Source organism: Amyelois transitella, chromosome 20 (genome assembly GCF_032362555.1).
Source record: "Amyelois transitella isolate CPQ chromosome 20, ilAmyTran1.1, whole genome shotgun sequence".
In the NCBI taxonomy this organism is placed as follows: domain Eukaryota; kingdom Metazoa; phylum Arthropoda; class Insecta; order Lepidoptera; family Pyralidae; genus Amyelois; species Amyelois transitella.
Genome location: NC_083523.1, coordinates 3,388,021 through 3,400,498, shown reverse-complemented (window position 1 = coordinate 3,400,498; position 12,478 = coordinate 3,388,021). Strand labels below are relative to the sequence as shown.

The 12,478-nt window shown below is 38.2% G+C and overlaps 2 protein-coding genes across 2 annotated transcripts; one reads left to right on the top strand and one right to left on the bottom strand.

Moving 5' to 3' along the window:
* The first annotated feature begins 257 nt into the window (after positions 1 to 257).
* Positions 258 to 10,007, top strand: LOC106131411 (uncharacterized). The gene is made up of 14 exons (XM_060950131.1): positions 258 to 386; positions 910 to 1,082; positions 1,538 to 1,627; positions 2,053 to 2,122; positions 2,471 to 2,553; positions 2,875 to 3,003; positions 4,425 to 4,539; positions 4,736 to 5,554; positions 5,768 to 5,884; positions 6,228 to 6,344; positions 6,919 to 7,029; positions 7,594 to 7,707; positions 8,530 to 8,695; positions 9,828 to 10,007. Exons 1-14 carry the CDS (start codon positions 258 to 260, stop codon positions 9,899 to 9,901), a joined length of 2,307 nt encoding a protein of 768 aa, XP_060806114.1. The 3' UTR covers positions 9,902 to 10,007.
* A 363-nt stretch (positions 10,008 to 10,370) lies between these two features.
* LOC106131633 (retinol dehydrogenase 12-like) lies at positions 10,371 to 11,946 on the bottom strand. Its single transcript, XM_060950041.1, has one exon. The coding sequence runs from the start codon at positions 11,691 to 11,693 to the stop codon at positions 10,722 to 10,724; it is 972 nt and encodes a 323-aa protein (XP_060806024.1). The 5' UTR covers positions 11,694 to 11,946; the 3' UTR covers positions 10,371 to 10,721.
* Between the last annotated feature and the right edge of the window lie 532 nt (positions 11,947 to 12,478).

Sequence of the window (12,478 nt, the reverse complement as noted above, 5' to 3'; positions counted from 1 at the left end):
CATGCCTACCTATATATCTGGCAGCTAAGAAACTGACCAGAAGAAATATTTTGTCTATGATGGGAAGTCACCATTATTCTTTTTTCAAGTTTCCTTTCAGTATTGTCATTTTCACTTTGCTTTCTACATTTGGTCTACATAACAATAAAATTATTTTCCGTTTTATTTGAATCTATAGTTTATTAATAATTCGTACAAGTAATGATAATATTTTGATGATTGAATGTAATGTCTCGTGATCCATTTGCCGATATAAGATGGAGTGTGAATCGGTCGATAGTAAAAAATTGTACAAAGTATTCGACGCGTCGAAGCGCAAGCGGGCTCGCAAGAAGAGGGAGGGGCAGGATGATTCAAACTCTGTAGCCACCGATGATACTGCAAGCGTAAGTATTGTGTAGATTCGAGGTCAAATTCAGTTTCATTGGAAAAGTCTGTAAAAAGAGGTAGAGTTCCGCATCAGTGTACCCATTACATGTGTGCAAGCTGCTTCTCTTCCCATAAACATTATAAAAGTATCAAGGGAATGCTTATAAACTTGGAATACTTCTTTACACTGAATTCCATCATATCAAAGTTGAACGTGGCCTTTCAGTCTTCAAGACATTCAGCTCTGTCTTGCAAGGGATAAATTGTGACTCTGTGTGTGTGTAGTAAGGGAAAACAAATTTACCGAGGCCGGTATTGTACTCCAAGGGACGTTGGCTTTCAGACGTTATGACGACATAATTTTTCGTCCTCGGGTGTTAGCCGTCAGGACTTACACTTTTTTGGACCCATTCTTCGGCCAAAAAGACTGCTTTTTCTGACTGATATGATGAAAATTGTCTTGAACTGTTCGTAAGGCAAAAAACATTCAAAGAAACGTTTTAGTCTCTCATTTACTCACCAATAAAAATGTTGCCGCAGGGCTGCCAAGCGAACTGCCGCAGTGCGTCGGCCAAGACCAGTCTGCAGCATGTTCCGACCGTGCAGACCATTAGCATGAACAAAGATTCACATAAAAGGTTAAAATCTCACAAACTGAAGCCTTTAGTATTTAGCGTTTGTAAATCTGGTATTGGTTCCGATGCTGACCTAAAGTAGGTACCTATGTATCCAAGTTGGGTAATGGCCCAAAAATCTGATTATAAGGCCCAATTACTGGTTTGTTTTATATGAACATTTCTAGGCTAGAAACCTATACTATTTTAATGTTTCGGAATAAGTACAGCAAGTGTGTTGAGTGTTGTCTTTTTGTCCGACTCCTAAAATGACTCCACCGTAAGTAATAGAAATAGCCATTTAAAACCTAAGATTTGGAAGTTGACTCTCACTATTTGAGTCTCAATTCTATTATTAAGCCAAATAGCTGAACGTGGCCATTGAGTCTTTTCAAGATCTTTGACTCTGTCTACCCCGCAAGGGATATAGACGTGACCATATGTATGTATGATTTGGAAGTTCAACATAAACTGGGTCACGTTTCTATTGACGAAGTATCCTGAACTCTATAAAGCTTCTTGTTACAAAATTCTTTAAATAATATCAAACCTAGGGATCGTGACCGGGACCGGGACAGCAGCCCGGCGGTGTCCCCGTCGCCCACTGAAGCTCACCACAAGCGGTCGTCCACCGACACCCGCCGGTCGGATATGCGCGCCTCCCGATCGCCTCGGCGAAATCGCAGGCTAGCGTTTTTCATATAATTTGATAATTTTTGTCTACAGACTGTGTGGCTATGCCGTCTTTGTGCCCGCTCAGGTAGAAGGTGCAGTCCGTTGACTAAGAAATTCGGGCTTGATGTAGCGAAAGATTGATATGCGTGTCAATGGTCTTAAAACTGAAGATGCTGTACCTACCTAGACCAGAAAAAATGGAAAGTAGTAAAGCGCACCCCGGGGTCGGAAGCATTATGGCGGAGGGTGCAAGTGGAAACACGTAAAGATGAGAGAGAGATGCAACCTGCCTTCGAACAAATCTGTTTGTTTTCAAGGTACCTGCCTAGTTACACTTATTAAAAAGTGTTGTGTATAATAAGTAGTAAGTATTTAATAGAAATTAAAATTTTAGGAGGGATGATATGTCGCTGGCGCTGAAAGCAGGGTTAATATCTCCGTCGACGTCTATATCACCGCGACAGGTAATTCTCTCACTAAAAAATTACGATTATTCAAGTGCCGTGTGATTCCCGGCACTAAAGACCAAGACAACTCCATATATTTCCCAAGGTTGCCGTTAAAGGCGGCTAAGGGATAGGCTAATAAACTTGGGATTCTTCCTGTGGGCGATAGGCTAGAAACCTTAATTATTAATCCATACATCAGGACGTGGCCTTTCTACCCCGCAAGAGATGTAGATGTAATAATATGAATAGGATGTAGGCGATAAATAATAACCTACCTACTTAGAAGTTTCGAGAAATGTCACAAAAACTTTTCTCATAATGTTTATCTTTTTAATTAATATTACTTAATATTACTATTCACAGGGCGGTTTGGACTCATTAGTTCCTGACCAAGATTCCATCATCTATGCATATTTAGAGGATGCTCTAAAGAAGGAAAAGAAAAAGTAAGCATATTTACTTGAAAATTTGCGATTTGAAATGAAAACCTATAATGAAAATTCATTAACAAATTAAGCCTTAAAAATGCTTTAATGTTTTGAACGTAAACAATAGATATCTGGGGGAATTTTCGTATATTTCGTAGCTGTTATGTATTTCTTTGTTTGTTTTTCAATTACAATAAAGTACTATGCCTGTATTCAGAGTTCTACTCCAAGGGTATTTAAATTAGTATAATTCTAAAGCGCCATACGAGCGCCATACGTGACGGCGACACCATTTTTGGTGAACATCACCAAAGTTTATGATCTATGTAACATTTTTAGAGAGAGGCAGTCACGCAGACACGATGATTATCGTTCGTGCCAGCGTCACCAGTCGGCGACTCATCGGCACCGTCACCACCACCACCACCGCAGGCGGTGCGAGGAAGTCAACTCCAGGGATAGAGACAAGTAATATGCGAAATTATTTTTTTGTTGATGTCGTCGTAATATGGCAATGTATCTTTTGTACCTATACATAAAATCACGCTTCTTTCTTTTCTTATTTTCCTTGACGTACAATGTATAAATATATAATTAAATAAATACATAAATCACGTCTCTTTCCCGGAGGGCAGAGACCACATCTTTCCATTTGCCACGATCCCTGCACACTTCTTTCGCTTCATCCACATTCATAACTATCTTCATGCAAGCTCGTCGGTTTCGGGTACGCTTGACCAGACTTTTTGCTAGAACGTCTCCTATTTGATCAAGGTACGTTCGTCTTGGCCCGACATCAACATACCTAATTGTAAAGATAAAATAAATTTATAATAAATTGATTTAGACAGATTTGAAAGAGTCTAAAAGTGGATTAAGGATGAATGAGTTACTCGTCAAATGTCTGCTCTATGCCGACGATCAGGTTATACTGGCGTCATCAGCGGAGGAGTTACAGGAGATGGTAAACTGTATGCATGAAGCTTTAAAAGAGAAAGGAATGAAAGTGAACGTAAGTAAAACTAAAACACTGGTTTTTGAAATGGAGAAAGAAATGACAGCATGTAATATTTTGATTGGAGGAGAAAAAGTGGAGCAAGTGAAAGAGTTTGTATATCTAGGATCAAAGTTTACATCAGATGGCAAGTATGATAGTGATATTGAAAGGAGAGTGAACGCGGGGAACATGGTGAATGGAGCTTTGCATGCCTTTATGAGCAGTCAGAAACTATCCAAAAAGGCTCGACTGGCTGTGCACAGGGGCGTGTTGGTCCCGACATTAATGTATGGGAGTGAAAGTTGGGTATGGCAAAAGAAGCATGAAAGCAGAATAAATGCAGTGGAAATGAGAGCGTTAAGGAGTATGATGGGTGTGAAATTGAGTGACAGGATAAGGAACAGCGTGATAAGGGAATGTTGTGATGTGAAAGAAGATGTAGTTACAGGAATAGAAAAGGGTATGTTAAGATGGTTCGGTCATGTGGAGAGGATGAATGAAAGCAGGTTGACTAAGCAGATATACAAGGAGAGTGTGGAGGGAAAGGTCGGAGTGGGAAGACCTAGACGAACGTATCTTGATCAAATTAAGGACGTCCTGGTAAAGGGTCAGGTCAAAAGTACCCGAAACCGCCGAGCTTGTATGAAGAGAGTTATGAATGTGGACGAAGCGAAAGAAGTATGCAGAGATCGTGGCAAGTGGAAAGAGGTAGTCTCTGCCTACCCCTCCGGGAAAGAGGCGTGATTGTATGTATGTATGTATAATAAATAAATACAACAAAATAAATAAATGCAACAAAATAAATAAATGCAACAAAATAAATAAATACAACAAAATAAATAAATACAAAAAAATTAATAAATAGGTACAACAAGCCGAATTTTGTTTTCAGGTCTAAAGACTTATCAACAGTCCCTCTTTTGAACCAAGCCATCCTCTTCGAAACTTTTGCCAAGTTATGCGCCCAGTTCAATGAGAAATCTGCAGCTCCATACCCAAACCAAGTGGTCAGTTTTACATGCTTTATACATTGTAGATCGTAGGTCTTGTCATTATGATACCCGCCGGAATTCTATCATGTAGTAGTAAGTAGGTATACCTAGGGGAAAACCTAATTCTATTATCTTTCCCATAGAAGAGACTATACGTTTAGTCAATCACTCAGTCTTTAAATATGTAAAAAAAAAAAATTAAATCTTTCAGAAACGTTCTCTCAGTCACAAATCATTGCAATGCGAAGTTCTGTCTAAACATAACTACCAAGACGTCGACCAACGGCCGACCAGGCTGCCCAATCGAACGGAGGAACAGTCAAGAGACAACGTGTCCAGGATCCGAAGCCAGGAGAACTTCCACGGGCGAAGCCAGGAAAGGGTGCCGATGAACTCACGACCGGATAGAATCGAGAAACAAGAGAAATGCGGCTACCCTCCGTATGAAAAGGATCCCCGTTACGTTAGCAAACTGGATCTGACCAGTTCGAGAATAAGGACCGTAGACGATAGAACCTATCAAGAATATTCACAGAACCACATCCCAGAGGGAACCTGTCACGATCAATATAGAACTCGACCTCCACAAGAGTATAGAGATTACCGGGAATACGAAAAGGATCGCAGAAACTACGAGGACAAACGATATCTTGATCAAAGAACGAGCAGAAGCTTTGATGTTAGAGATCATAGGGATGGTTACCCTGATGATGAGAAATGGCGAAGGACAGCTAGAAGCGATAATGTTAAGGAGAAGCGCTATGATCCAAGAGATCGGAGATATGATGAGAGGTATAAGTATTATTATGAAGATAAAGTTGATCGAGAACGATATAACATGCCTCAAAGGGACAGCAGGCGGTCCAGGCGGAATTTGGAGAGGTTCGAGAGGAATTCTATAGCTTCGAGGGAGGATGATTACAAAGATAGAGACAGATATTCAGAGAAGGAGCGAGATTCTGGGTTGAGTGTGGCTGACGGTGAAAATAGCACCGTGAGTGGGAAGAGCAACTACCTTCGGACGATGAAAGTAAGTTCAGTTCATCCCCACTTTTGGTAAATATTACATGTTCATTGTAATTAGGTTTGCTCTTATTTTGAAGGTACTTGGAAACCTACGATAGTTTACTTCAAATTCGGCTACCTATCATTGACATAAATGTGAAATAAAATATACCCAGTATAATAAGTAAAAACTGTGATATTGTTGAATGTGTTAAAGTAATTGACTTGCTTTTTTCAGCAAGAAATAGCGGAACAGCGGGAGGCGATGGATAAGATGATGAAATTGTGGAAGGAACTAATGCGGTGTTTTAAGGGGATGACGCCGCAAACACAAGGGCAAGATAGAGCTGTTCACGTACGTATTCTTATAAATTGCTTTCTCAACTATTAGCTTCAGTCTAACTAGCAATGTGTCTATCAATCTATGTGAATTTTGTCGTTTGGAATACAGCTTAATATATAATATTTTTAACCGCCTTCAAAAATAGGTGGTTTTCAGTTTGACCTTTACGTATGTTTGTTTGCGATTATCGCGTATCGCTGAACCCATTTTGATCCGGTTTTCAAGAAAGTGTTTGTTACACTTGGGATGTGGTTTTAAAAATTTAACCGATTTAAAAAAAGGAGGATATCGATTGGAGGCGGTAATCTTTCTACAGAAGTTATTGTGATTAATAAACGGAGTTACACTTTTAAAGGAGAACGCAGCAAACGTAAGAGATTCTGCAGCGGCTCAGCTACGTCTGTGGCGCGAATGTATGAGGCGGTACGAGACTGTCGCTCGCGACGTCGGCGATACGGACGCTAGGCTTATGGTCAGTATTAGGTACTTAGTGTCTATCAAATTATCTTCATAGTGAGTGTATGTTCAGACGCCCGCAGAGAACATTACCAGTACATTCTGTTCATACAAACTAAAATTATAGGAGGGTCAAGTTTCTCTGCAGACAATTACTTTGCGTGGCGAAGGGATGAAGTCTTTTCGAAAATGTATTTTTTCATTTCTAGACTGGAGTTTTTAGACTTTAAATGGAGTAAGTATACTAAGTATAAAATGTATGATATCTTGTGGTGCTTGATTTTTATACTAATGGCTGATTTAGCTGTCTCTGGTTTCGATTATTTTGAGTTATGTAGTTAAAGCACGGAAGTAGTACGGTGAGCTCAGTAGATAGTTGTGCCACTCGCCTTGATTGGTGTATGAGAGGTGGCACAGGCTCGTGGGTGGCCAACTAAAGTCTAACAAACTTTACACCTTATCGTTTCCAAAACCAATATGACCAGACGCTCATGAAAGACCAGTATATCATGCTCCACTGACTACCAAGTAAGTATATAAAATCTGTATCATTGGCCAATAATCATATTGAGTCATTGAAAATATTTCAGGAAGAAATCAATAAACAACGCTCCGAGATGGCGGAAATGGCGACCATGTGGCAGGAGTGCCTGCAGCGGTACAGGGAGATGAGCACAGACTTCAACAGCCTTAAACAACAAGTAAGATTATTATTTTTTATAACTAATATGTTTATAAATCTGTAAGAGTTCCATGGCTTAATCGCCGGACGGTTTTGTATAAAATTTCCTAAAGTAAATGTTCGTAATGCAACTAGATGTTTGCTTACATAAATGTCAATAGATAATTTAGCATAAGGTTAAATGTTATCCTTTTTGTGCGGTCCCGAAATCTCAAAAATACGTCAGTACACAATTTATGGCTGTGAAAAAGCAGTTAATGTTTGGTAAAAACGTTCCACTGTCAGATAATCCTATAATTTAATGGCATTCATTCCACTTGTGGTATATTTTAATATTAGATTATAGGTACCTATTTAATATTTTAGGCATATAGCATACCAATTAAGTTCTTTTAAATTTAGTAACTAGACGTTAACTCATTGTTGATTGTTTAGCGATTGATGTTACTCTTTTTTATTGTATTAGTGTTTTATATCTGTGAGGACTGAGGACCTATAATTGACCATTTGTTTTACATATGTGGCACTATTTTTTGTAAACGGTTGTTGGCCTTCCAAATAAATAAATAAATATTTTTTACAGTTGACGCCTCCAGAGCCGGTGCGCCTGCCGGCGGCACCAGTCGCGTGCGCAGAGGGCGAGGGCCACGTGCCGCCCGCGGCGCCCTACAGGCTGCCGCCCACCTACCCGCCGCAGGTATTTTTGTGTTAGGGTCTGAAGCGATGAAGAGTGAACGTGAAGGATGTTTCACGTACAAAACTCGTTTTCGACGAGACGAGTAGAGCTGTACAATTGCTACAGAAGTGCAATGTGCAATTGACTGCGATTTTATAAGACAAAGTTGACTGAATCTTTGGTGACACTTGTGGTGCTAACAAAGTGCCGCCCTGCTACCCACCGCAGTCGTTATTGTGATTCTAGTATGATAAATGATGATTCAATAACAAAACTCATGCAGGTACAATGATATGATAATTTGTGCAATGGAACTGCTATTTTAATTAGTTGGTTTGACTACGAAATAGAATTTATGAAGCCGAATATATCAAAGGGTTTAGGCCTAGGTTCTAGGCCTGTCGTGCGTAGCTTAAAGCAAAGGTTTATAACTCGCAACTGAAACCACTTAATGTATTAGGTTGAATCTTTGCATAATATCTCTGATAAAACATTTTAACAGTTTGGACTAACTAGGTAACGTTTATTTAATGGTGGCAGAGGTGGGATTAGATCTATTAGTACTTCGTAACAAGAAGTTTCAGATATACTTATGTACCTACCTGATAAAAGTTGTTCTAAACGAAAAGTTCAATATTTGTTTATTTTTCACTCTCATTGCGTGATTTTGTCTTAATTTTGTCTTCGTCTTTGATATCTGTTTTATTCACTTCTTTTGTCGGTTAGATATATTTTAAACCGGCTTGATATGATGATTGATATTATCTTCACTGGCCATTAGTTTAACCTCCAATGAGCAGCATAGAACGCCAAATCCGACTTCGCCTTAAACATAACTTCCAGATGCCTCCAGTGAGTGGCTACGGGTCCCCTCTGCGCCACAACGCGTCGGCGCCGCCCGCGTGGTGGTGGACCGACGCGCGTCCCTCGCCCCGCCGCCGCTCTTCGCCGGATTCGCGGGGCTCGCGGGACCGGGACCGGGAGAGACGACATCGGCAGAAGAATAGAGGTATCATTCTTTCTTATAAAATTGAAGTAGGTATATATATTGAAGGTTTTTAACCTTTTAACCGCGCGAGTCGCATATATGCGACAAATATTGCCGTGCCCCTACCGCCCGTGTCGTATTTCTGCGACAGAGAATATCCATGATTTTTTCGTTCTATTATCGTCCTATTAACTTCGTGGTATAACTAAAACTATTATTGAATAGAGCTATTTATTACAACAATTACTTAAAATTATGTTTCATAGCTCTAAGCATTGAAAAAACTTAAACAAAAATAAGTAATTGGCAGCTCGGACTTTTCTTCGGTGTCTATCGCGCGTGTCGCATAAATATGACCATAGGGATGGGATACAATGCAATGCGCATTTTAAAAACAAAATAACAAACAGTTAAATAATCAGGTATAATGCATCATTCAGCATGAAATAAACAGTGTCATACGAAATAAAGTTAAATTTAACATATTGTCTTGTGTTACTATTTTTTTCCCTTATTATTCATAAGAAAAGTATCCCTCAGAATCTTTGTATAACGCCAACATTTGACATTAGTTCCCATCCCTAGACGGCTATGCTTGCAACACATTTCTCTAGTTAGTCCAGCGCGGCTGTCACAAAGAATTAGTCAAAATAAGTTAGATTTCGGAAATTTTACTAATTTTCACTTAGAGATAAGCTTTCACCTTAAAGATGAATGATTGTGATACAAGAAGGCTGATTTTAAATAAAAACATAAAAAACTTTTTGACTTTTTTTTTATCGATACAACGATTACTCTTCCTTATTTATTGTAGGTATTATTTTATCAATTTGTAGCGGCGCGCTAGGGGCACGACAATTGATATTTAGCCAAGCGCTTAAAAGGTTAAAGACGCGAAACACGCAATGTGCACAGTCGCTGGATGCAGGTTGCCTCTAACGACTGGAAATTTTGGAGAAAGCCTATAGCCACGCAGTAACTTATTTATCTGCGCCAGAGATAGAGAGGCAAAATACCAAATTGAATTTGAATTCAAGTAACACTCGATGCCCGAATATGTCTAAGTTTCCTCACTATCCAAATTGCATCTTCGCACGAGTGCAATTCGAAGCCTAGCCTATCAGTCGGAAGATCTATTGTATTTTTGTTTCAGATGATACCCGTTACAAAGATAAACCTTCAAAGCCTAGTGCAGCGCGATCGGAGCACAGGCATAGAAAAAGATAGCAGATCTCTTCTACCCAAATTCTAGTCAGAATTATAAATTTTTATCGGAAGGTAAACACAGAATAAATCAAAATTTTGTTGTAAAAATTCACATTTAAACATTTATTCTGACTATTACCTATTTCATATATGTTTGAAAGAAACACAAATTTGTGCTTATGGTTTACATATTATGAATAATTTTGAGTTAATATATTTTGTAAAAACCCATTAATGGTTTTTAATTTTCCTCTTCAACCTTGTTAAGTTTTTTTCTATTCTTGCCTTCTATACTTACATATTTTTACTACACCCTTCTATCAAAATGGGTCAATTCTTTTAAACTTTTTTCTTGTTTTTATTTGGAAGTACGAGATTGTTTACTTAGTTTTATAATTAACAGTAATATAGTTACTACATTATCTACGTATAATTGAGATTATTTTATATTTCCATCAGATTTTTTTTTTTACTTCTATTATAGTTTTTTTTTGCAAAAGAGAACAATTGTATATTATGTATTTGCTTGAAAATATAGATTTCTTTTTTGGCCTAAAGTATAATTATAATAATATAAAATATAGATTTCTTTTTTGACTACATCATATTCCATTTTCAGTTTGTATTCACATTTGCTGACTTTAAAGGGGCAACTTGAATATAAACAGAACATGTGTGATATTTTACATGCTAAAAACATTGAGAGATATATCTGCTTGATAACATCATGATCCACAAGCTCTAATGAACCTTGGGTTCTAAATAAACCCTACAGAAAAAGGAAAGTGTAGTTCTGTTCTGCTCTGCTGGAAACCTCACAGGCATATTGCCAAGTGATTGATTAGTAATTGTCAGCCGGTAAATACGGTTCCACAATTTTCTCTGAGTTTAACCATAGCCTATGAGCTACACTCTTATCTAGGGCCCTTTTTGCAGGTGACGCTTTTTTACATTCCACAAAATATTTCCCAGATGTATGGGCTAATTCAGGCGCTACAGCCAAATGAATCACAGTCTGTGCTCCTTCCCAGGCAGTTTTCATGCAAAATCTCAATATAAATTTAACTATAAATGGTTGGTGCCTAAAAAAATCTGTATAAACTCCTCCAGGATGCAAACAATTGACAGTTACATAGGTTCCTTTTAACAATTCACTTAATTTCAAAGTAAATAACATATTTGCTAATTTTGTGTCAGCATAAACCCTCCTACGATCCAGAAAAGTCTTCCTTTGCTTGTGAAAATTTTCTGGGTCAACCCTGCCAATTTTATGCATTACTGATGAAACATTAATAATGCGGCTATTAGGTTCTTTCTGTAACAGTGGCAATAAAAGTAATGTCAGTAAGAATGGGCTATAATGGTTTACTTGAACTTCTATGGGCAAGTTATCTTCTGTCAAGGAATGATCAAGCATTCCAGTGCCAGCATTGTTTATTAAAATATGGACAAATGGCAGTGAGTCTAAGATTTCTTGAGCAAATCGGGTTACAGATGTGAATGATTCTAGATCCAACTGTTTAAAGTATACATAAGAGTTCCTTGTTTCTCTTCTAATCATGTTCACGGCACGCGTACCCTTAGTTTTATCCCTACAGGCTAAGATAACTTTGGCGTGTCGTTTGGCCAAATTCCTCGCCGTCTGGAACCCAATTCCAGTGTTAGCACCTGTCACAATAGCTATTTTTCCAGTTAATTTAGTTTCGCACCTGCACATCTTTGTAACGTACGTCATATACAATTTACACACAAAGATAAAGATGATGATACAAATTATAATATACGAGATCACGTCAAAAAAAATTGTTTCCATCTTATTTAGTTATTTGTAATGTTATCAAAACAAGAATTTGTTTCTACTCTTTAAAATTCTCTCACAGGTTTTTTCTTATTTTAAAGATAATTACTTGTGCTGATCTGAATATGTTTGCATTAGAGAAGCATTTTCTGTTTCTCTCTGCTGATATGCAGTATAATATCAATTTTGCACAATCAATAACTCAGGTCAGTTAGGTAAGTTATAAAATCAATAGCAATCAGAACTTCAGTGTCCTAGTTGTACTTGACACTTGTTACTCTACTTGTTGCGTGCGTGCGTTGCCTGCCTGTTGCCAACTGTCTCTGATAAGAAGGCGCTAAGTTGGTGCTAAATAGGCGCCAATTTGGCAAAATTAAGTGTTAAACATCGTGATGATTTTGATAAGCAAAAAAAAAAGTTGTTTGCCAGGTTTTCTAGAATATTTATAGTAGGTGGACCGTTCTTTCTTGCTTTTTTTGTTTCTTTGAATTAAATTGTAACATATGTATGTAAATTTATTTAAGGTTCTCCACAGACCTTTTTTTTGCTTCCCTGTTTCAGCTAGCTCTTCGAATTTAGAACACTGACTAGACACTAAACCTGATATACCCGCTAGATCTAGCGCCAAAAGAGCAAAGTTGGTAACATTGACTTGACATTGACAGGTCCTAGGGATGTCGATGATGTCGTGATGGATGGTAATGCCATAATGTCTCTGAGATTTGGTATCTGGCGGGTCTTTTAAATTACTTAGATCTGTACTAAAGTCCCGGGTCACATATTAACCTACTTCAAAAAGT

Coding starts and splice junctions, on each gene's coding strand:
- LOC106131633 (XM_060950041.1), bottom strand. CDS start 11,693: ATGGAAACAATTTTTTTTGACGTGATCTCGTATATTATAATTTGTATC.
- LOC106131411 (XM_060950131.1), top strand. CDS start 258: ATGGAGTGTGAATCGGTCGATAGTAAAAAATTGTACAAAGTATTCGAC. Junction 1,628..2,052: donor TCGTCCACCGACACCCGCCG/GTCGGATATGCG, acceptor TTAAAATTTTAG/GAGGGATGATATGTCGCTGG. Junction 5,885..6,227: donor GGCAAGATAGAGCTGTTCAC/GTACGTATTCTT, acceptor ACACTTTTAAAG/GAGAACGCAGCAAACGTAAG.